Source organism: Lithobates pipiens, unplaced genomic scaffold (genome assembly GCF_037356315.1).
Source record: "Lithobates pipiens isolate NorthernLeopardFrog02 unplaced genomic scaffold, aLitPip1_a1.2 Scaffold_8, whole genome shotgun sequence".
Classification (NCBI taxonomy): Eukaryota; Metazoa; Chordata; class Amphibia; order Anura; family Ranidae; genus Lithobates; species Lithobates pipiens.
Genome location: NW_027507903.1, coordinates 53754972 through 53780172, shown reverse-complemented (window position 1 = coordinate 53780172; position 25201 = coordinate 53754972). Strand labels below are relative to the sequence as shown.

Here is a 25201-nt window from a genome sequence, read left to right as displayed (position 1 = left end):
TACTACAGCCAGAGGACTGATCACAACTATTGAGACATGGGAACATCATCATTATCTCAGAGGAAAGTGGGGAACAGTATAAAAACAGACGATAAGGAGAGGAAAAAAAAAAAAAAAAAGAGGGGGGGGGGGGTTTAAAAAGGCACCAATCAAGGACAAGGGGGCCCCAAGGAACATCACTGGAAGGGAATTTTTGTTGTGCCCAGCACTAGGCTTTAATTAGGAGAAGAAAAAGCAGAAAATAAATGAATGTAATGGTGCCCATACACTAGAGGAAAAATAGTATGAAATTCTTATAATTGTAGCATTTGTTTGATTTTCGAACAATTTGTGAGTGAAACAACTTTTCAGAGCCGAAAATCTGAATGGGAAATTTGGAAAATCTTCGTTAAACAAAATTGAAAAGGTTATAGTGTTTTTTGTGGGGTAAGGAAAGTACGATTTTGAATGCACATGTGCAAAATGTTGTTCACTCTAAGTGAACAACGCAACCGATAAATCGTTTTGTTTATGCCCATTGAACAATTTTGTTTGGTCACTGTATGATGGCTGTATTGTGAGATCTACCGAACAATTTTTCGAATGAGCGTTCAAACGATTTTTTCGTCTAGTCTAAGGGCCCCTTAACTAAATGAACTGCTTCAGGATCGGCCGCCCACATTGTAGTGTGGATGGGAGGCTCCTACAGGCACAGCAATGTATCTGTACGTCACTCTGTGCTCCTGAGTTACGCACCCCCCCCACCAGTTCCCGTTGTGATTGGACAGAGAAGGATTTTGTGAGCAGGTCCCAGCCTGCTGAATGAATCATGGCTGCAACCTGCTGATTGGCTGTGTCCAGGGAGAAGGAACAAAAGGATTTTTAGCAAAAGCAGCACATAATACACATTACACTTCTTAGGCACACACTTAACCCCGTGATTACCCCAAGATGTTAACACCTTCTCAGCCAGTGTCATTAGGACAGTGTGTAGTATTAGCACTTTTCACTGTATTAGTGTCACTGGTGAGGTCAGTGTCCGTTAGTGCCAGATTGCTCGCTGCACTATCACAGTCCAATTCCCACCTATTTTTTATTTTTTTTGCAGAAAACGCACCACAGTTCAGTTAACATGGTTTCCTATGGGACACGTTCACATCTATGCTTTTTTCTGCCACTGCCTTTTTTTTTTTTTTTTTTTTAACGCAAAATGGTGCTTTTTTTTTGATTCTTTGGTTCAATAGACTTCAATGGAAAAGCATGTAGTGCATTTTTGACACAACTTGCATTAATCTGCCCAACGAATTGGCAAACTAAGAAAATGCAAGATGCAAATTGCGGTAAAATCGCATGTGCTAAAACGCACTGCAGAAAACAAAAAAATACTGCATAGGTGTGAACTAAGCCTAAATTACAGATCACTGCCACTACTAGTATAACAAAAAAAAATAATAAATTCCAATATACACTATAATATCAAAAGTATTGGGACGTCTGCCTTTACGACCAGCGCACGCCGATGTACGTCCATTTTTTGAAGAGGGATATCTCGGTAACGGCAGCAGCTGCTGCCACAACCGAGATATCCATCTCCTCAGGCGCCGGTCGTGTGTGCGATAACGGTGGTCTCTGCGGCGGGTTCACCACGAGATCACCGCTTTCGCCGATGGGAGAGGTGCCACCCCCCCTCCTGCCGCTCTCCGCCTCTTGCCGGAGCCGTCGGTAGCGGCGGAGGCGATCGGGTCCTTTCCTGTGCTGGGTATAGAGACAAGTGAGGCCAAGATGGCCCCCACTCGTCTCTATACCATAGGAGGGCGGAAGCGACGTCAAAACGTCCCTTCCGCCCATACCTCTTAAAGGAACATTTTTTTTTTTAATTGCATTTAAGTTCAAATATGAGATCGGAGGACTTTTTGACCCCAGATCTCATATTTAAGAGGACCTGCCATGCTTTTTTCTATTACAAGGGATGTTTACATTCCTTGTAATAGGAATAAAAGTGATCCATTTTTTTTTTTAAAACAGTGTAAAAATAAATAAAATCAATTAAAATAATAAAAACATAAAAAAAAACATTTTTTAAAACACCCAGTCCCGACGAGCTCGCCGCAGAAGTGAGCGCATGTGGTATCACCGCGATCGGTAGAGCGAGAGCAATAATGCTAGCCCTAGACCTCCTCTGTAATGCAAAAAAATGCAACCTGTAGAATTTTTTAAATGTCGCTTATGAGATTTTTGAGGCTAAAAGTTTGACGCCATTCCACGAGCGGGCGCAATTTTAAAGCGTGACATGTTGGGTATCAATTTACTCGGCGTAACATTATCTTTCACAATATAAAAAAAATATTGGGCTAATTTTACTGTTGTCTTATTTATTTTTTTTATTAAAAAAAGTGATTTTTTTCTAAAAAAAAAAAAAGTGCACTTGTAAGACCGCTGCGCAAATACGGTGTGAAAAAAAGTATTGCAATGACCGCCATTTTATTCTCTAGGGTGTTAGAAAAAAATATATAAAACGTTTATGGGTTCCAAGTAATTTTCTAGCAAAAAAAAAAACGTTTTAAACATGTAAACACCGAGTCTGAAAAAGAGGCCTGGTCCTTAAGTGGTTAAACCCAGATGAACTTTAATGGTATCCCAGTCTTGGTCCGAAGGGTTCAATATTGAGTTGGCCCACCCTTTGCAGCTATAACAGCTTCAACTCTTCTGGGAAGAGCTGTATAGCTTTCAATAAAACAGCTGAAAGCTGCAGGAGGGAGAGGAGGAGAAGCGGCTGTCAGCTGCTTTATTGAAAGCTATACAGGGAGATTGCGATTCCAACTCCCCCACCACCGCACAGCTCTGAGGCTGCCCAGGTATCAGATTAGGCATCGGAGCATTTGCACAAGTACTCGTGCGAACCGAGTATATACCATTGTTTGTGGATGCTAGAACTTTACACAAACCAATCAATATACACTTGGGTGTTGTTTTTTTGTTTTGTTTTTTACCAAAGACATGTAGCAGCATATATTTTGGCCTAAATTCATGAAGAAATTGGATTTTTATTTATTTTTTTTGTATTGGAAAGGTTTGTTTTTCTAGCAGAAAGTAAAAAAAATATATATTCTCTTGAAAAAAAAAAAATTTTCTTCAATATAATAACAAATAAAAAACCCAGTGATGATTACAATACCACCAAAAGAAAGCTCCATTTGTGTGAAAAAAAAATATATAAAACGTAATTTGCAAACAGCGTTGCATTACTGCGCAATTACCAATTAAAGTAGCGCAGTGCTAAATAGAAAAAAATAGCCTAGTCAGTCATGAAGGGGGTAAAATCTTCCAGAGCTCAAGTGGTTACCGTATTTTTCGGACGATAAGGCGCACCGGATTATAAGGCGCACTAGCAACGACCGGCTAATATAATGGATATTTCCATATATAAGGCGCATCGGACTATAAGGCGCACTGGATTATAAGGCGCATTTAATGAAACACAACTCGGATGCGGTACTGTAAGTCAAATTTTATTCAACTCTTTAGCAATAACCATAAAATGGTCTATAACAATAACTCTTAACACTGTTCAATTAAATACAAAACCAGACAATTATTTTTTCACTTTATTCTTCAATAACTATTAACACTGTTCAGTTACCGGTGAATACCGTACAAAACCAGACACTCACTTTTTCACTTTATTCTTCTCCCGCAAATCCATCAAATTCTTCATCTTCAGTGTCTGAGTTTAACAATTGGGCGATTTCGGCATCAAGCACGCCCGTATCCCTCTCATCATTCTCATCAGTATCCGAGTCAGGCTCGTTGCTGTCATCGGTACCGGTACTTAGCTGTTCAGTGATAATTCCGGACTTCTTGAAAGCTCGGATTACACTGGTGACTGATACCTTCGCCCAGGCATCCACGATCCACTGGCAGATAGTGGCGTAACTCGCCCGGCGTTGCCTCCCTGTGTTGGTGAATGTGTGTTCGCCTTCTGTCATCCAATGCTCCCACGCAGCTCGCAGTTTAACTTTAAACGACCTGTTGACACCTATATCTAGTGGCTGCAGTTCTTTGGTTAATCCACCTGGAATGATGGCAAGCACCGAATTAGTTTTCTTCACTTGGGCTTTGACAGTATCTGTCAGATGGGCGCGCATGGAGTCACAGACCAATAGGGATGGAGATTCGTGGAAAAAGCCGCCCGGTCTCTTGACGTAAACCTCTCTCAGCCACTCACTCATCTTCTCCTCGTCCATCCAGCCCTTCGGGTTAGCCTTGATGATGATGCCAACCGGAAACTTTTCTTTTGGCAGAGTCTTCCTCTTGAAAATTACCATGGGTGGTAGTTTCTGGCCATTAGCCTGGCAACCGAGAACTACAGTGAAGGATGACTTTTCGTTTCCTGTAGTGCGTATAGATACCGTACTGGTCCCTGTTCTCTCGACAGTACGGTTTACAGGGATATCAAAGGTAAGGGGGACCTCGTCCATGTTGGTGATGTGCTCTGGTCGGATTTTCTGTTCATTGATCTTGTTCTTGCAGTAGGTATGGAAAATGGCCAGCTTTTCTTCGTAATCCTTTGGCAGTTGCTGTGACATAGTGGTTCTTGTGCGGATAGAGAGATTCCGCCTTTTCATGAAACGGAAGCACCAAGAGGGACCTCCTCGAAAGTCGTTGATCTCCATGTCGCGTGCGATCGCTGTTGCTTTGAGTCGAATAGAGACAGTAGAGACGCTTCTACCTGCGGTTCTCTGTTCAATAACCCACTGTTCAATTTTGTCCTCCAACCGTGGCCATCTTGCTTTGTTTCCTCGGAAACTCAGTTTGGTCTTCTTTACCTGGCGCAGGGCATCTTCTTGCTTCCTCCACTTTCGTACCATTGATTCATTAATGTTGAATTCTCTCGCAGCTACTCTATTTCCATGCTCTACTGCATGACTGATAGCCTTCAGTTTGAAATCCGCTTCGTAAGCATGTCTCTTAACAGGAGCCATTTTTGGGGCAGCGGGTATACCGTAGAAAATGAACGAATGAATGCGCACACCTCCTGACTAAGATGGCCGTAATGCTCACGAAGCTGCACTGCTTGGATTGGGCATTACGGCCATCTTAGTCAGGAGGTGTGCGCATTCATTCGTTCATTTTCTACGGTATACCCGCTGCCCCAACAACCTGAGAGAGGTTTACGGTACGTCAGTTTACGGTAAGAGACCGGGTGGCTTTTTCCACGAAGGTCATATATAAGGCGCACCGGATTATAAGGCGCACGGTCGATTTTATGAGAAAATTTAGGCTTTTACGTGCGCCTTATAGTCCGAAAAATACGGTAATACAAATGTATGTTTAACATAAAATACAACACAACACAACACATCTCCATGTCCAAAAGCAAAAAAAAAAGGTTTAACAAGTAAAACAACAAAAGTCATAAGGAATAAGCTGAAGAAAGGTAAACCATCTGGTAGAAATGTTAGACATATGAAATGTATTTGGCTGTGAGCTACAAAAGAGAATCCACAACGTACAAGGAAGCTTTAGCTTGACTGTAAACATATAAAGAATGAATGTCACAAGGCCTAAGCTTTAAAGTAAACATAAAAAGACACCATGTGTGCAGAAAAGCAGCCCGAGTAAGACATGGATGAGGCCCGTGTGAAAGGTACAGCAAGAGAGACCTACACAATACACAATCATTAAACAGTCATTAAACAGTCATTTCCCTCTACAGAGCTAAAATCATTTTCAGGTCTCTACAAAACACCAGATATAAAATGATATATACAGCTCACATTATACCTGTTAGGCTCCATCCCCAGTTTCCCACATACGCAGGTGCGAAGTGCGCTCATACTTTTGTGCGTTTAGGTGCGTCCATTAATTTCGCTGAGCTGCCCAACGCACAATAGTAACACTGTTTTGGTTTCAAATCACATAGCACCACATTGCATGACACTAATACTACCATGCATTGTGGTGCTTTTTGGGGTGCCTCGAGAATAACTGGCACCTCGGTGTGGCAGTTAGAAAATAGTGCGTTTTCAATGTGAGGGACACTGCACCAGAATCATATTTGCAGGCTCCTGGGGGCCATTTGTTTTTAAAGTCGCTCTGTGCAATTGCCCTTAGCATAGAGCAGGTAAGTATAACGTGTTTTGTTTTTTTTCATTAAAAAAAATGCCTTAAAAAAAGTGGTAGTAAAATGCCAGTAAAATAAAAAAAGAAACAGGCACCCCTGCAGGTTTAAGTCATAATGTGCAAGCATGCACCACATACTAGCACATTACGACAAACTTACCTGGACACGGAAACCTCCAATGCAGCGCTGTCACAGCTCCACAACGCTTCCATCCTCACCCGGTCTTCCGTCACCTTCTGGGTTTTTGGACTCCAGTTTTATAATGGACTGGGACCGCGATGATGTCATTCTCAGGCATGTGCACGGGAGCACCGGCACAAAGCTCTGAAGGTACAGCTGCCCCTTCAGAGTGCATGTGCCAGTGAGGTCACCAGCTACATGAAGTGCGAATATCTCCAAACAGTGCATGGTTAGGGGATGTTCACTGTAACTACAGGCAAGCCTCATTATAGGCTTACTTGTAGGTACAAGTTAAAAAGTGGACTTTACTTCCTTTTTAACAACTGCTTAAAGTGGATATAAAGTTAAAACTCCTTTTACCTTAATGCATACCCTGCATTCATTTTAAAAACCTTATAGCATTTCCTGGGATTGCCAACTGTTTTTCAAATGATCTACGGGTTCAATAATAAAGAATGAACATTTTCCAAATCTGCACGGTTTTGCAATAGCTAATGGGGCTCCTTGATTGGATAGGCCATTTTCTGGGAAAGGTGAACTTGCTCTTATTTGCTCTTAAAGCAGTATTAAGCACAAAACAATTTTAACCTCCCTGGCGGTCTGATAATGTCAGTATTTTTAAATGTCTAAGCGGTACAATTGTTTTGCACAGAAATTTGGCGTTTTATATTGTAGGCCTGTAATTCTTAGTAATAACTCACTTAAATCTGTCCAAACAAGAGTCTAGTAGACATCCCGGGTATTATAAAGTTTGAAACACTAAATCATAAATTATAATATAATAAATAATTCTAAAAAATGATCTAATAATTTTAAATTCAATAATGTAATCAAACCAAAAACGCTGACATTTGTCCAAACAAGGGTGCAATATTACTAGCCACTCTAATACTAGAACTGCATATTGGTTTAGTATACATCCCAGGTATGAAAAATCTTGAAACATGTAACCACACAAAAGTCTGATGTCGCAGTCAGGACAATAGAACCCAATTTGCCTTCTGATTTTCTTTCCACTGTCATCTCGCTTCGAGCAACAAACTGCACACATCCTTGTAGGTGCCGACTTTTTCTCAGTTGGTGGGATGTAGTCCCTGACCAGTCAGGCGTTCCGGGTTGACAACGCCAAAAGCATAATGTCCAGATCTATTCACAGCCATTGATGGTGTTTGGTGGTTCACAAAGATACGTTTGGCAACTTTCCAAATTAAGCCCGTCACTCTTTTTTTTTTAAACAGAATGTAGGCATTCCGCAAGCATTGGTCACAGAAGATGCCTGAGGATCTTCTTGTAGTACTTTTGCCGTTTCCTCATTGCTGGGCAGAATGTCACTGCTTGGTCGCCTCTGTCGACACCTCCCATGGTGTTATTGTAGTCTATTACTTGTGGTTTCATGATTTCTTTCCCACCTTTCTTACATACCATAACAGCGGAGGTATTAGGAACTGTACTAATTAGGCACAACACTTTCTGGTCACGCCATCGCAGTGCCATCACTTTGCCTATCTGCCAGGCAACCATTTATCCAGTCTTCAGCTTATTATTGCCAAACATTGGCAGCATGTCACGCTGGTTAGCCCTAACAGTTCCATGGGCATCTGTTTTGTTTTGCAGAAGAAACTCAAAGTTCAGGAAACGTATAAAGTTGTTGGTTGTTACGAAATAGCCCTGATTTAGCAATGGCTCAGTGAGTGAAAGAACGGAAGATGTTGCCATTCCATAGTTCTTGTATTTTGGACTGAATTCTGTTCCTTTTCCAGTGTATATGACTGAATTCCAAATGTAGCCAGTTAACAATTCGCATAGCTTGTAGGATTTTATGCCAAATCGTGCTCTTTGATGCAATGTGTTGTATCCAGACGAGCCTACCCTTGTAGGCCATTAGACTCATCTATGCGGATATCTTTCTGGCACATGGCTCCATTGGAAATTCTTTAGAATCCTTTGAGATACTTCCCAAATTTTCTTTAATTTTGGTGCAGGATGAGTAGTTTCATCAAATTCTTTGTGTCGAAGTGTAAATATTTCATGATCAGGGGAAATCTGTACTCTGACATGATGGTGCCAAAGAATGGAGTGGCAAGTAATTTATTAGTTGTCCAATACCACTTCTGCAGGGGTTTCCCCACCACTCCCTGAAGTATTAGGCCCAGAAATTTTGAAATGTCATCTTTGGTCACTGGTTCCCACTTTTTGCTTCTTGGAAACTTCCGATACGTAGTAGCTAATTGTTGCTCTTTGTACTGGTTTGTATCAGTAACTATTTTGAATAACCTCATCGGTCAGATAATTGTAACTATGCCAAGGGATTGTCGTGTTCAGCATCTACTTTTATACCAGATGCTCCAGTAAATGGGAATCTTCGGGGTGCTGCTTGATCGGTAACAGTCAATAGAGCACCCAGTTCACACATCACTGAACTCGATCGCAGAATCGTCACGGTCATCACTTTCAATGTCCGATGACGAATTTCCCCATGAATCACTATCACTCAATTCTGCAAGTGATTCTAATTCACTATAGCTGTTTTCTAGCTGGTCTAAAACCACATTTGACCTAAAAGGGATGCTTTTTGGATACCAAGGACCTTCTCTCCCATGCAGAAAGAACTGTAAAAGTGTAGGCAGGGCACTGGACAAAGCACTAGGGACAAAACTGAGGTGCCACTTTTGGTACCGAAAATTAACCTCGAGCTACACTCGGGATTACCGCCAGGGAGATTAATATATTACAGCTCATCAATCCTTAAAGTGATTGTAAAGTCTAGCTTTTTTTTTTACTATAAAAATAACAAACAAGTTATACTTACCTCCTCTGTTTACTGCATTTGCACAGAGAAGCCCGGATCCTCCTCTTCTGTGCTCCTGGCCCCTTCCTCCTGTTGAGTGACCCCACAGCAAGCAGCTTTCTATGGGGACATCTGGGACGAGCCGTGCCCTGCCCCGCCCCTTTTATCTGCCGATTTGCTAGCCGACTTTGACAGCAGCAGGAGCCAATGGCGCCACTGCTGTGTCTTAGCCAATCAGGAGGGAGGGTCTCAGATGGCCGAAACACTCGTAGACATTGCTGGACAGAGATGGGGCTCAGGTACGTATTAGGGGGGCTGCTGCACACAGAAGGCTTTTTATCTTAATGCATAGAATGCATTAAGATAAAAAAAAAAAAAAAGACTTCTGAATTTACAAGCACTTTAAATGTCCTAGAGCGTCACCACTCCACTGGAGGAGAAATGTTGACACATGGACAGCAGCAGTAATGTCAATCTGGGTACAGGGCAGCATTAGCTGCACTAGTAAATTTAGATGGACTTGACTAACTAAAACAGAATTCCAACTCACCCTTTTTAACCCCTTGGAGCTGCCGCCACCCGGCCCTATAACCCTTTCGCTGGCAGAGCCGTTTTCGCATTTTTTGCACACGTTTAAAAAATCCTTTTAGGCCAGAAGATTACAGAAAACACACAATTATAATATATTTTCTGAAAGCAGACACCCTATAAAATAGTGGTAATTTTAATTTTAGGGCAAACAAACGCAATAAATTACCTAATGATATGGTAAAATATAAAAGACGACGTTACACAGAGTAAAGATACCGAACATGCCAAACCTTAAATTTATGTATGCCCGTGAAATGGCGAAAAACTTCAGAACCCTATATTTTCAATAGGCAACGCTTCAAAAGCCCCTATTAAGTATCAATTTAATGTTACGGAGGTGGTCTGGTGTTAGAAATATTGCTCTCACTCCGGCATGCGTGGCAATTGGTGATGATTTTTAGGTGACAGGTTCTCTTTATTGAGATATGCAGGGTCTAAAATACCCCGCGTGTCTCCCCTGTACTCCACTAAATGTTTTGCAATGCAGATCACATTACAAAACATCTTTTCCCGGCAAAGCGAGCCGGGGACATCGAGAGCTTGACCCGGAAGTGACGTCGGAGACGACGCTTTCCAGGTCACAATAAGAAGGGGAGGAGAGAGGACGCGTGTCTCCTCTTCTCCTTCCCCTCTACCCACCCGCACCCACCATGGAGATCCCGGGCCCGTCGATGGGGAAGTGGGGCCCGGTAAGCATGGAGGAGAGGAGTGCCGGTACTGGGGGTGTGAGAGAGCAATCGGGTGCCGAATGCTCTTACCCAATAGGTAGGAGTCTGCCTGTCAAATTCAAACTCCCCAGCGACTGGAGTTTTCCGTTGGCCACCGGTAACTGTGCAAGTAGTGCGCAGGGCGCATGCTCTTGGCACAGCTGTATTTGCAATAATGCATACAAATAGGCAGCCACTTGGCATCAAGACCCACAGAACTACATCATCCTATCCTTCACAGCTAAGGAAGTGGACAGCTTGCTTTTGTATGATCTTCAGTTACCATGGTGCTGCACGTGATCAGATTTGACATGTGCAGCAAGGGAAGGGGGGTGAAGGGGAAAGGGGAGGTGAAAGGGAAAGGGAAGGTGGGGGGGGGGGGGAAGGGGAAAGGGAAGGTGGGGGGGGGGAGAAGGGGAAAGGGAAGGTGGGGGGGGGGGAGAAGGGGAAAGGGAAGGAGAGGGGGGGAGAAGGGGAAAGGGAAGGAGAGGGGGGGAGAAGGGGAAAGGGAAGGAGAGGGGGGGGAAAGGGGAAAGGGAAGGAGAGGGGGGGGAAAGGGGAAAGGGAAGGAGAGGGGGGGGAAAGGGGAAAGGGAAGGAGAGGGGGGGGAAAGGGGAAAGGGAAGGAGAGGGGGGGGAAAGGGGAAAGGGAAGGAGAGGGGGGGGAAAGGGGAAAGGGAAGGAGAGGGGGGGAAAGGGGAAAGGGAAGGAGAGGGGGGGGAAAGAGGAAAGGGAAGGAGAGGGGGGGGAAAGGGGAAAGGGAAGGAGAGGGGGGGGAAAGGGGAAAGGGAAGGAGAGGGGGGGAAGGGGAAAGGGAAGGAGAGGGGGGGGAGGGGAAAGGGAAGGCGAGGGGAGAGGGGAAAGGGAAGGCGAGGGGAGAGGGGAAAGGGAAGGGGGGAGGGGAAAGGGAAGGGGGGAGGGGAAAGGGAAGGGGGGAGGGGAAAGGGAAGGGGAAAGGGAAGGTGAGGGGGGGGGAAGGGGAAAGGGAAGGTGAGGGGGGGGGGGAAGGGGAAAGGGAAGGGGAAAGGGAAGGTGAGGGGGAAGGGAAGGTGAGGGGGGGAAGGGGAAAGGGAAGGTGAGGGGGGGGGGGGAAGGGGAAAGGGAAGGTGAGGGGGGAAGGGGAAAGGGAAGGTGAGGGGGGAAGGGGAAAGGGAAGGTGAGGGGGGGGGAAGGGAAAAGGGAAGGTGAGGGGGGGGGGAAAGGGAAGGTGAGGGGGGGGGAAAGGGAAGGTGAGGGGGGAAGGGAAAAGGGAAGGTGGGGGGGAAGGGAAAAGGGAAGGTGAGGGGGGGGAAGGGAAAAGGGAAGGTGAGGGGGGGGAAGGGAAAAGGGAAGGTGAGGGGGGGAGGGAAAAGGGAAGGTGAGGGGGGGGAGGGAAAAGGGAAGGTGAGGGGGGGGGAGGGAAAAGGGAAGGTGAGGGGGAAAGGGAAGGTGAGGGGGGGAGGGGAAAGGGAAGGTGAGGGGGGGAGGGGAAAGGGAAGGTGAGGGGGGGGAGGGGAAGGGAAGGTGAGGGGGGGAGGGGAAAGGGAAGGTGAGGGGGGGAAGGGGAAAGGGAAGGTGAGGGGGGGGGGAAGGGAAAAGGGAAGGTGAGGGGGGGGAGGGAAAAGGGAAGGTGAGGGGGGGAGGAAAAAGGGAAGGTGAGGGGGGGGGGAAGGGAAAAGGGAAGGTGAGGGGGGGGGAGGGAAAAGGGAAGGTGAGGGGGGGGAAGGGAAAAGGGAAGGTGAGGGGGGGAGGGAAAGGGAAGGTGAGGGGAGGAGGGGAAAGGGAAGGTGAGGGGGTGAAGGGGAAAGGGAAGGTGAGTGGGTGAAGGGGAAAGGGAATGTGAGGGGGGGAATTAGAAAGGGAAGGTGAGGGGGGGGGGGGGGAAATTAGAAAGGGAAGGTGAGGGGGGGGGGGAAATTAGAAAGGGAAGGTGAGGGGGGGAAATGGGGAAGGTGAGGGGGGGAAATGGGGAAGGTGAGGGGGGGAAAGGGGGAAGGTGAGGGGGGGAAAGGGGGAAGGTGAGGGGGGGAAAGGGGGAAGGTGAGGGGGGGAAAGGGGAAAGGTAAGGTGAGGGGGGGAGGGGAAAGGGAAGGTGAGGGGGGGGGAAGGGGAAAGGGAAGGTGAGGGGGGGAAGGGGAAAGGGAAGGTGAGGGGGGGAAGGGGAAAGGGAAGGTGAGGGGGGAAGGGGAAAGGAAAGGTGAGGGGGGGGAAGGGGAAAGGGAAGGTGAGGGGGGGGAAGGGGAAAGGGAAGGTGAGGGGGGGGAAGGGGAAAGGGAAGGTGAGGGGGGGGAAGGGGAAAAGGGAAGGTGAGGGGGGGAAGGGGAAAGGGAAGGTGAGGTGAGGGGGGGAAGGGGAAAGGGAAGGTGAGGGGGGGGAAGGGGAAAGGGAAGGTGAGGGGGGGGAAGGGGAAAGGGAAGGTGAGGGGGGGAAGGGGAAAGGGAAGGTGAGGGGGGGGGGAAAGGGGAAAGGGAAGGTGAGGGGGGGGGAAGGGGAAAGGGAAGGTGAGGGGGGGGGGAAGGGGAAAGGGAAGGTGAGGGGGGGGAAGGGGAAAGGGAAGGTGAGGGGGGGGAAGGGGAAAGGGAAGGTGAGGGGGGGGGAGGGGAAAGGGAAGGTGAGGGGGGGGAAGGGGAAAGGGGAAAGGGAAGGTGAGGGGGGAAGGGGAAAGGGAAGGTGAGGGGGGAAGGGGAAAGGGAAGGTGAGGGGGGGAAGGGTAAAGGGAAGGTGAGGGGGGGAAGGTGAGGGGGGGGGGAAGGTGAGGGGGGAGGGGAAAGGGAGGTGGGGGGGGGAAAGGGAAGATGAGGGGGGGGAAGGTGAGGGGGGAGGGGAAAGGGAAGGTGAGGGGGGAAGGGGAAAGGGAAGGTGAGGGGGGAAGGGGAAGGTGAGGGGGGGGGGAAGGGGAAAGGGAAGGTGAGGGGGGGGGAAGGGGAAAGGGAAGGTGAGGGGGGGAGGGGAAGGGAAGGTGAGGGGGGGGAGGGAAAGGGAAGGTGAGGGGGGGGAAGGAGAAAGGGAAGGTGAGGGGGGGGAAGGGGAAAGGGAAGGTGAGGGGGGGGGGAGGAAGGGGAAAGGGAAGGTGAGGGGGGGGAGGGAAAGGGAAGGTGAGGGGGGGAGGGGAAGGGGAAAGGGAAGGTGAGGGGGGGGAAGGGGAAAGGGAAGGTGAGGGGGGGGGAAGGGGAAAGGGAAGGTGAGGGGGGGGGAAGGGGAAAGGGAAGGTGAGGGGGGGGGAAGGGGAAAGGGAAGGTGAAGGGGGGAGGGGAAAGGGAAGGTGAAGGGGGGAGGGGAGGGGGACCCCCCCCCCCTACGCACAGGAACAGAGCTGAGGGTGCATTTTTTCATTTAACCCACTGGTTTAACAAACAAAATAAAATACTGACCCGTGTATGGTCAGCTTTAGATTGTAAAGCACTTTAGAGTAGCTAATCTCCCAAATCAGACTAATTTATAGTCTATATCAGAGTCAATGCGGGGCATTGTCCTGTGCCTGGTGTACCGCTGAAAGATAAGACATGCTGCAGAAAAAGAACAGTTAGTTCCATATGGTTATGACACTATGGGACATGTGATGCCCCATCTAACTTGTACATGTTGGTTTTCAACAGCTGCAGCATTTCTAATTCTGCACAGAGGTTATGTTATATAAATCAGATGTAACGATATGCAGAGGAGATCTTTACAAATATATAAAAGCTTATACATGACAAGCAATGATAGAAAGTGATGTCTTACTGTTACGCTGCGTGGGTCTGGTAAATCGTACTGCAGACTGATTTCCCCCCATAAATGGGTCCTGGGTTTTGGTACTGGAAGCGCTGGTGTGAAGTGCAGAGTCGGAGTTCGTCCTGGAGAAAAAAATAAAAATAAATGTAAACCCAGGAAAAAATAAAAAAAAAGCATTAGGACGGTAACAAGCTGATAGCAGAGCAAAGGAAAGTGTAAAATACAAGCAAAAGGAACCAAAAGGACAAACATACAATTGTAAACTGTGACTATGGTATGCACAATTATGGCAATGTAGATCAACGAGAAGGCAGCTATGTACTACCTATGAGGGCTTTTCAATTAAAATATGGTAACTTTATCCAGTCTCAACTCAATTCCATTCAAATATAAAAGCTAACCATTTAAATAAGTTATATATTCAAGAAAAAAAAAGGAATTGCGCCTGTCTTAATATAGGCTGCTGGCAATCCTCTGTACAGTATAACTCAATGGAGACATATGTGCTTTCTCTTCCTTGCTTGCTGATTGGCTCAATGTGCTGCTGCTTATACTGTCTAAATTAAGGCTAGGGCTGGTCTTGGACCAGGCTGCATTGCTTACCTGCAGCTTAAAGCGTACCTTAAGTCATTTTTTTAAACTTGACATCTATTAAATCTTCTGCCCTTGTTGTTTTAACTTTGGATAGTAAAACTTTTTTTCCTGCCAGTATCTTATGAAGCCCATATCCTGTTTCTTGTCTGCAAAAAAGCCTAGGCTTATGCCATCATGCACAGCTCTCTCGCTCACTTTTGTGAGGGTTTGCCAGGAAGCGAGGGGGGATGAGTCATAAGAGGGCCAACCAGAGCTGCAGAGTTTGAGGTGTGCCTCTGTGTAAATCCAGGAAGTAGGATGGAGCCAGACTCCGTAGAAGGAGATTTTTGCAGCATATTTCGTAAGTACAGAATCACAGTATATATAAAATAATACACAAAGTGGTTGGAGGGAAGCTTCAGAATGGCAAAGATGTTTTAATTACAAATCATGTGAGCAGACTGCAGTTCCTCTTTAAGCAGAGTATACACAGACCAACACGGCCCTGTGTACTGTGAATTTCAGCCTGTGTGTATTGCTATCTAGTGACCTCCTTCTGACAAACCATCATGCTGGAAAATCAGCATTTGATCACCTACTGCAGCCAATGGCTAGGGGGGTGGAAAGGAATCACGAGAGCAGATCTGTCACTTTTTTTCCCAACCCGCCAGCTAAATGAAAAAAAAAAAAAACTGAACATCTATACCCAGCTTTAGTCTCCAAAGGGGGTTAAGGGGAGGGGGCACCAAGGACGCCACGATCACAAGTTATTTTTTCACATTATACAAGGCGTTCTCCAACTAAACAAAAGTAGATAGGAGATGCCTCTCCTATCACGATCTCCACCTCATCCTATCAAAGCATGTACTCTATTTATTGAAAAAAATACAAGTAGCTATGTGAGTGACCCCCTGTGGCCTGTGTGCAGTGGAGGACCAGGACAGGATTGGAGCGATCATTGCAGTAGTGCAAACTACAACAGTGACTATATGCTTCTAAATCGGTCCCTCAGGTATGAGATATGCTTACTTACATTGTCCAAGCTGAACCAATCCAAGTATGCAATACAGATCATACCTGGAGTTTAGCTTTAGCTGTCTATTTAAACATTTCCGCTTTAAGAAGTACATGCCAAAAACCCAAGATAAAGATATGTGGAGCACTTCACAAGAAATAAGTGCATGTCGCTCTCCACACAAGTGAAATATATCAGTTTCCCAATTCACACAAAATTAAATCCAGCTTGTAAATCAACAGAAAAAATAAAAAATAAACAGCTGGCAACAGTCCCTGACATTCACTGACAGATGTGGTTGGTAAGACCTTGATCAGAGGTTTGCTGGATCATCACGTGAGCAGCCAGATTTTTTTTTTTTTCAAAACAGCTTTTTTTGGAAAACATTTTCAGTAGTACTCTGGTCTTTAAACTGCAGATTGATTTTGAACCAAAACCAGGCCGCTGCAATACTTATATAGTTATATAGTGTGTGTAGATAGATAGATAGCTCTCTCTCATATTTTATATTATATATATATATATATATATATATATATATATATATATATATTCTGTTTCCACCAAAAATAAGACCTAGCGTGATTGTCGGTGATGGCTGCAATATAAGCCCTAGTTAAAGTCCTTGTAGGTCTTATTTTCAGGGTAATGCTTATATTGCAGCCATCACCAACAATCACGCTAGGTCTTATTTTTGGGGAAACAGGGTGTGTGTGGTGTGGTGTATTATATATATATATATATATATATATATATATATATATATATATATATATATATAAATAAAGGCGGGTAAGAAGGATGTGAAATCAGAATATTCCAAATAAGAGCGATCACAAATTGGAACATGGACTCTGATACAGAAATACATAATGTGATATTACTGATAGACACACAAATGCCTAAAGATGGTCAATCTTCAGAAGAATTATGTGCAAAAAAAAATTAATTTTAGGAACATTAGTTCTACTTTCCAACAGTTAATGCTATGTATTTCAAATGAACAAACTGATTTGGTTCCTATTAGTCATGGGGGAGGATTAGATCTGTACGAGGAAAAAGGCTCTTCAGGCAGACGCATCCAATCAGAACCATAGCTGCAAACACATCCAGTACATCACTGCAGACAACAGTGAGGCAGCAGCTGTGAGCACTCTGATCCCAGAGACTAGTAAATGGTGGGGGGTTGGGTGGACATTTCTATGATGACAGCAGAGAGGAAACCGTGAACTTAATCAGCCATACATGGATCAAAATACGGCCAGTTCCTGCTAACCTGACTAAATTTCAAACCATGTATGGCTTTTCCTGTCCATGAGAAGGCAATCTATTGAACGACTCCTCAAGAAGCAGTTTGTTGGAAAATGTTACTTCAATCAGTGTTTGCAGCCAATCGTCTGCAGCACTAATTGCATCAGCACAGTGTATTCTGATGGCGGGGCGGAGGATTCCTGCATCCACCTCAACAATATGCATTCATAAAGTAATAAGTGTTGTATCACAGTATAAGCTATCAGCTCTTCTTAAGATACTTAACTGATGCATGTGTATAAAAGTCACCAACAGTGCAGTGACCAGTTTGGGACTACATGGGGCTTAATCAGTAAGGCCTCTGTGACAAACGGTTCTTCTGTACTAATACGATGTATTAAAAATCAAGTAATAAGGCCCCATGCACACTTGGTGTTTGCCCAGCTCTTCTGAACACCTTTTACCCTGGCAGGAGAAAAGCAATGTTAAAAACGTGCCTAAAGCCGCATTTTGCAAATGCATTTAGGCACATTTGGCATTTGGGTGTTCATTCATTTCATTGGCCACAATATTCATTTATTCTGGTCATGGAAATGAACACTCAAGCACTAAAGGGCATTTTTGCTATAACTGGTGAGCAGATAATGTGGTGCAGCTGTGCATAGTAACCAATCAACTTTTATTATCAAAGCTTAAAGTGATACAAAGCCTTGTTTTTTTATTTTCTTTACAAATAATAAAAAAAAAAAAAACAAGTTATACTTATCTGCTGTATAGTGGTTTTGCACAGAGCAGCCCAGATTCTCCTCTTCTCGTGTCCCTCGCGGGCGCTCCTGGCCCCTCCCTTCTGTTATGGGGGCACCCGAGCTGAGCCGAAGCTCAGTGTGTCTATTCAGACACAGAGCCGCAGTTTGACCCAACCCTCTCTCTCCTGATTGGCTGACTTTAATTGACAGCAGCGGGAGCCAATGGCACTGCTAGTTCTCAGCCAATAAGGAGGGAGAGTCCTGGACAGCACAGGTCCTCGTGCCCATCACGGGATCGAGATGTTGCTTGCCGCCTTCTGACTGTAGCCTTACTGCGGACAAGTGCAGGTGTACCAAGATGGCCACGATGGAACACCACTTCCGTCACAAAAATCCTAATCTGAAGGAACACCGGGATTGCCAACTGTCACGTTTGCTCGTGTCCTCAACCAAACTGTCAAACCATCGAATGGCTGATGTAATAACTGATCACATGCGTAGCACCATCCGCACATCAAACAGAAGCTGCTTCCTTGGCTGTAAAGGATAGGAGTGTTTAATTCCACTTTAAGGCTGTCAGCAAATCTCGGCAAAATTGCCTAAAATGCCCAAAAAATGGAGAGCAACTGGGCATGTGCAGAGTGGGGTGAGACAGTGTAGTACTGGATTTTAAACACTATACACACACTTATCTTTTAATGTTTTCTATAGCTATACCTGCAAAAGGGGTCAGCCTGAAGTGATCTAGCAGGACTTAATTTTCCAACTAAATTTCCACTTTAAGTGTTATGAACACAAATATTGCATTTATACCATTGATTTATCGGTTGATTGCTACTCCTGAGTGCTCAGAGAATCTTACCAGCAAAAAACTCTGCCCCCAAAATATTTATCTCCCTGATCTACAAGAAGCTTCAGTTCTCTCAAGAGGTCAGTAGAGAGGTACACACTAAAAACACAAAGACATTCGCTGGTATACTTCACGTTCCAATCTTACATGCAAACACCCCAAAGGTTAGGGGGGATCTACCAGAATCAGACTAGACTAACTAGAAAAACAATCCAGGGGCAGAGCATTTTGCACTTAATCATTTTCAGACTGATGAGCACAAGGGTGTAATGTAGACATGTGCAATTCGTTTAGGTCCAAATTAGTCTTTTTAATGAATTTTGACAAAATCATTCATTTCCGAAATTTACGACTTTTGAATTTCCAAATTCTCAAATTTCCAAAAATTCTAAATTTTGGAAATTCAAATTAGGAAATTTGAATATTCGAAAGTTCATAAATTAAAAAATTTGAAAATCCAAGCATAAGAAATAAAATCTGAAAATTCTAAAGAATAAAAATCTGAAAACCTGAAATAACTAATAATAAATACTAAATTATAGATATTGGAATGTCCTTTCAAATTTGGCTGTTAGTGAACGGAACGAGTACGAATTTATCTGACATTATGAATTATCTGAAATAACGAATGTTGTATCTAAACGAATGGAACATAACAATCTAATAATAATACCTTTTTATTATTAATTTGTTTAGATGCGGTATTCGTTATTTTGGATAATTCGTAACTTCAGAAAAATTTGTATTCGTAACGTTCGCAAACAGCCAAATTTAAAAGGAAATTCCAATACCTATAATTTAATAGTTATTATTTAGAATTTTACATATTTTCTTTTTTTCAAGTTTTCGTATTTTCAAATTTTTTAATTTCTGAATTCAAAAAAATTCGGAATTTGAAAATTCGAATTTTCGGATTTCCAAATTCCCCAAAAAAAGCAAACAAAAAGCGAACACATTTTTTTGGCAGTGCACACGTCTAGTGTAATGGGCTGGTAACATAAATATGGGGCGGGTAAGTGGGAACAATGGCTCTTATAGTAGGAAGAAAGCCTTCTGCTTTATATACTACATATGGTTGTACATCCTGGAGCCTTGAATACTTCTCTTTTCACCGGCATGTTTCCTAGAAATTAGATCACTTGTGATGATAGCTTCCTACTATTTTCTGTTTCGACATTATCTTTGGGTACACTACAAATGGACATGTCTTCAAATTGCCTTCTAGCATACAGTGCCTTGCGAAAGTATTCGACCCCCTTGAACTTTTCAACCTTTTGCCACATTTCAGGCTTCAAACAAAGATATAACATTTTTATTTTTTGTGAAGAATCACCAACAAGTGGGACACAATTGTGAAGTGGAACGAAATCTATTGGATTTTTGAAACTTTTTTAACTAATAAAAAAACTGTCTGCCCTCATATTGTAAAGCGCTGTGCAAACTGTTGGCGCTATATAAATCCTGAATAATAATAATAATAATGAAAAGTGGGGCGTGCAAAATTATTCGGCCCCCTTGCGTTAATACTTTGTAGAGCCACCTTTTGCTGCGATTACAGCTGCAAGTCGCTTGGGGTATGTCTCTATCAGTTTTGCACATCGAGAGACTGAAATTCTTGCCCATTCTTCCTTGCAAAACAGCTCGAGCTCAGTGAGGTTGGATGGAGAGCGTTTGTGAACAGCAGTTTTCAGCTCTTTCCACAGATTCTCGATTGGATTCAGGTCTGGACTTTGACTTGGCCATTCTAACACCTGGATACGTTTATTTGTGAACCATTCCTTTGTAGATTTTGCTGTATGTTTGGGATCATTGTCTTGTTGGAAGATAAATCTCCGTCCCAGTTTCAGGTCTTTTGCAGACTCCAACAGGTTTTCATCCAGAATGGTCCTGTATTTGGCTGCATCCATCTTCCCCTCAATTTTAACCATCTTCCCTGTCCCTGCTGAAGAAAAGCAGGCCCAAACCATGATGCTGCCACCACGTTTGACAGTGGGGATGGTGTGTTGAGGGTGATGAGCTGTGTTGCTTTTACGCCAAACATATCATTTTGCATTGTGGGCAAAAAGTTTGATTTTGGTTTCATCTGACCAGAGCACCTTCTTCCACATGTTTGGTGTGTCTCCCAGGTGGCTTGTGGCAAACTTTAGAGGAGACTTTTTATGGATATCTTTTAGAAATGGCTTTCTTCTTGCCACTCTTCCATAAAGGCCAGATTTGTGCAGTGTACGACTGATTGTTGTCCTATGGACAGACTCTCCCACCTCAGCTGTAGTTCTCCGCAGTTCATCCAGAGTGATCATGGGCCTCTTGGCTGCATCTCTGATCAGTCTTCTCCTTGTCTGAGCTGAAACTTTAGAGGGACGGCCAGGTCTTGGTAGATTTGCAGTGGCCTGATACTCCTTCCATTTCAAAATGATCGCTTGCACAGTGCTCCTTGGGATGTTTAAAGCTTGGGAAATCTTTTTGTATCCAAATCCGGCTTTAAACTTCTCCACAACAGTATTACGGACCTGCCTGGTGTGTTCCTTGGTCTTCATGATGCTCTCTGCGCTTTCAAACAGAACTATTACAGAGCAGGTGCATTTATACAGAGACTTGATTACACACAGGTGGATTCTATTTATCACCATCAGTCATTTAGGACAACATTGGATCATTCAGAGATCCTCGCTGAACTTCTGGAGTGAGTTTGCTGCACTGAAAGTAAAGGGGCCGAATAATTTTGCACGCACCACTTTTCAGTTTTTTATTTGCTAAAAAAAGTTTAAAGTATCCAATAGATTTCGTTCCACTTCACAATTGTGTCCCACTTGTTGGTGATTCTTCACAAAAAATTTAAATTTTATATCTTTATGTTTGAAGCCTGAAATGTGGCAAAAGGTTGAAAAGTTCAAGGGGGCCGAATAATTTCGCAAGGCACTGTATATTTGGAGTTGATGGCTTGTGCACAGCTTCTTTAGGTTTCCTTTTTTTATTACTACATTGATCAGATTTAGTTTTTTCTCATAAGCACAGTAAGTTGTACTTGTATTTAATAATCTTATGTAGGATCATTCTAGTGGATGGAACATAAGCAATTATGACCCTTTCAATTACACTTTTCCCTCTAGGTTCAGTCTCCATCACACAATCTTTTCCCGTGAAACTGCTCTCCCACATCTAGCCTCAAACCACCATTTGAGATTTATACCTAGGGATGCTGATAAGGCAGTACAGCCAGCCCTGTACTGGGCCCAAGCCCCATCAGTTCAAAAGGTGGCCCAGGCATCTGCTGAGCAAGAGGGCTGGCTGTACCGTCTTATTGCAGACACCAATCCTCTTCTGCCTACCTCTCCAGTGCTGACAGCTTCTCATCTTTCTCTCACTGCACTGTAGGGGGATTGGTTCTAGCATATGTACTGCTTCCATCTGTCCATGCCCCCCCTTCCCCTGCAGCGCTTCCGGCTTCCCTCCTATCCCACCGGAAGCTGCCACAGGCACACAAATGTTTCAGGATTAAGAACGGGAGAAAAGGCCTTTATATTTGTCATTTTCTGGCCCTTTCCTTCCTAAATGAACACAGTGAGTGATCGGTACCAATCACTTCTGTGTCCATTCATTACTGAAGTATAGTAAACCTTATTTACTATGCTTCTGTTTGTGGAGAGCCTTAGAGTGTCTCCTATTCATTTATCTGTGCAGCCGAGGTTGCAGAGAAAGACTGACAAAACTTTGTCCTCGGTCACTTTCGTCGGGGGTGGGTGGTTGCAGTCAGGTAGGCTGTATGGGGCACTGTGATTTCTAACAGCAGCCCTGTTTATATCCTCAAACTGTACTGTGATCATGTGCTTTTTTGACACTGGATTGCATTAGAAGGGTCCTTGCCAGATAGGCAAGAGAAGCACACCTGTACACCTTGTGAGTCTATACTGTTCTTGTATGCAAGAGACCAGCAGCCCTACAAGATGCTGGCACCAAGTGAACAAGTAAGCTCACATCCACATTTTACATGACCCTACAATGCTGCCCCTTTTTTGTCTAAATAGTGACGTTTAACTGGACATGAAATATGGAATATAACTCATTCTGTCATTGGGAGTGGAGAGTAATCAATCCTCTTGTGCATATGCAGTGCTACAATATAGGAGATCGTTATCCATCATTTTACAGCAACTGCTTCACTATCACTGGATGTTTTCCTATACATGGTTTACATTTTTTGGGTGGGAATTTGAGATCCCTATGAGGTCATGGGAATTGTGAGGACAGATTTATCTTGGTTAATTTGAATATAATGTGTACTGCTGAGAGGTGCTGAAAAACAAAACCTTAATTCAGCATCTTCCACAAATTATTTTCCAAAATATTCAACCTCCTATGGTGTACAAAATGTGAATGAGCCACTTCCAGGTCTCCATATATGGTCCAATTTTAATTAAAAAAATGTTTGTGCTGAGTGAACCCCTGGAAGCTAAACACTGACAGTTGGAATTTACAAACAAAGCAATACCTATATACAAACAAACACACACACACAAGTGAGCTTCCTTCGATTTCATATAAATAAATAACTGTCACAACTGACAAAACACGTAGGGCAGAGCTATCGCTCAGGACGTCACCAATATACTACTACTTTTTATTAATTTATTATGAATTTTCACTATGACCCATATATTATACACTATATTCATGCCCATTTTGAATTGATGTAAACGCATCATGTTTTATTTTTTTCACGCGAGACACATGACGTGTTTTTTCACAAGACACCATACACTGATTATACATGTGGCACCTGTGCTATTTATACATATATTTAACGTTTTCACAGGTCCCTTTAGGTATGTGTTTGATTTATTTGATTTTTCAATTGTTAAGTCTATATCCTCCACCCATTCTAATTTTCTATTTTCTTTCTGCTTTTTTTTCTTGCACGGGATTTAATAATTTTCCATCTTGGATAAAATGGAATATTTCAATTTCCCTTTTTAGAGCCCATTGGTCCATTTTTTCACTTATCTCATACAGACATGTACACCTGTATAAGGTGGTGCATGCCTGCAGTATATTTTTTTTACATCATTTCTATTTTCACTAAGAGTTACATTTTTGGTTAGATTTTTGGTCGAATCTTTTTTTTGCTTTCTTTTGAGCTTTTTGAGTATTTTCTCTGCTTGGCAGCACATGCTAAGATCCAATTGCAAGTGCGATTCAGCTGTATGTAATTGCCTTCAAACTTTCAATTATGTGATATGCCTTGCCTCTTTTTATGTTTTATGCTATATATTTGATATTTGCTTGAAAGATGGTTAGCTATGAGTAAGCACTCATTACGGTGCGAAACGCGTCAGTTTTTCCTGTACTTGGTTATTCTTTTGCTGTGGATTTTTTGATTTGGTTTTGATGTGACCCATGTTGTTTCAATTAAAGATGGGATTTCAAGACTTTCCAGTGTGCGGCTATCAAGAGTTTTGTCCTGCTTGCTTGCTCATGGTGTGTGTAACGGTCAGCACCTGGGGCTCATGAATAGGAGACAGAGCTTCAGTCCTTGAGGATTACTTCGGAGCGGTGGTTCATCTTTTCCACCAATATACTAAAACCAGGAAGTGATCAGTTCAAATCCCTAGACCAGAATTTCTATGCAGATAAGCACTTGATGTTTTTAACAATGCGAGTGGCTAGTACTTTTGAATACATTCTTTTATAGTTTTACACTGTATGTCGGTGTTCCTGGTTCTCTTTGTATGTTATGGCGGAATACCCTGCTTAACTGGATGAGGTGTTCCACATACAGAGACCTGGATGGGGCTATTGGTGCACGTGTCACATTTCTGGGACTATTATTCCTACTTTCTATGTACTAGGATTTGAGTTTTTGGAGTTTAATGGTATTTGATGTTTTAGCATGGCAATTTGCATTTACATTTTAGTAAACATTTTATCCATTTGTTTTGCCAGCTGCTGTTTAGCTTGGTTAGCACAATTTCTGTTTGTTTTTATCCCATGGTATACAGCCTCTGGCAATGTTTGTAAAATGTTCAAAGACACTTCCTGCAAGCAATTTCACAGTCTGTAAATTAAAGCGGGAGTCCGCGTTTTTTTTTTTTTTTTTAAAAGCCAGCAGCTACAAATACTGCAGCTGCTGACTTTTAAAATAGTGACACTTACCTGTCCAGCGCACCCGTGATGTCGGCACCCGAAGCCGATCTCTAGATCGTCTTGTCGGGTGCTGCCGCCGCCATCTTGGGTATGGGAATCAGGAAATGGAGCCTTTCGGCTTCATTTCCCGGTTCCCTACTGCGCATGCGCGAATCGCGCTGCGCAATAAGGATGGTCCCCGCTGCCTCTGGGATCTGTGTGTTTCCCAGCAGGCAGCGGGGCACTTGCGGAAAGGGGCGGGCACTTGCGGAAAGGGGCGTAATCTACGCCCCTTTCCGCAGAGAGCTATCCCGGAAGTGGGTGCAGAATACCTGTACTGTACAGGTATCTGCACCCCCTCCCCCCTGAAAGGTGCCAATTGTGGCGCCGGAGGGGGGGAGGGTTCCGATGAGCGGAGGTCCACTTTAGGGTGGACCTCCGCTTTAAGTTCAACTTGTCACAACACTACTGGATAGCTACTGGATGATACACCTCTGTACAAGTGATGTCAGCAACTGGTGACATCACTCCATCTATGTGTTCAGAATACCACATGTCAGATGTAGCAGATGGGATCTCAGTTAG

The 25201-nt window shown here is 44.0% G+C and overlaps 1 protein-coding gene across 4 annotated transcripts in view; it reads right to left on the bottom strand.

Annotated features, from left to right (window-relative positions):
* Positions 1 to 25201, bottom strand: part of CRTC3 (CREB regulated transcription coactivator 3) — a 262889-nt gene that overhangs the window by 60212 nt on the left and 177476 nt on the right. For all 4 annotated transcript variants that reach the window (XM_077473423.1, XM_077473424.1, XM_077473425.1 and 1 more), the window contains one exon: positions 14071 to 14183. In XM_077473423.1, the coding sequence (XP_077329549.1) occupies positions 14071 to 14183 (113 nt within the window). The remainder of the gene's footprint in view (positions 1 to 14070; positions 14184 to 25201) is intronic.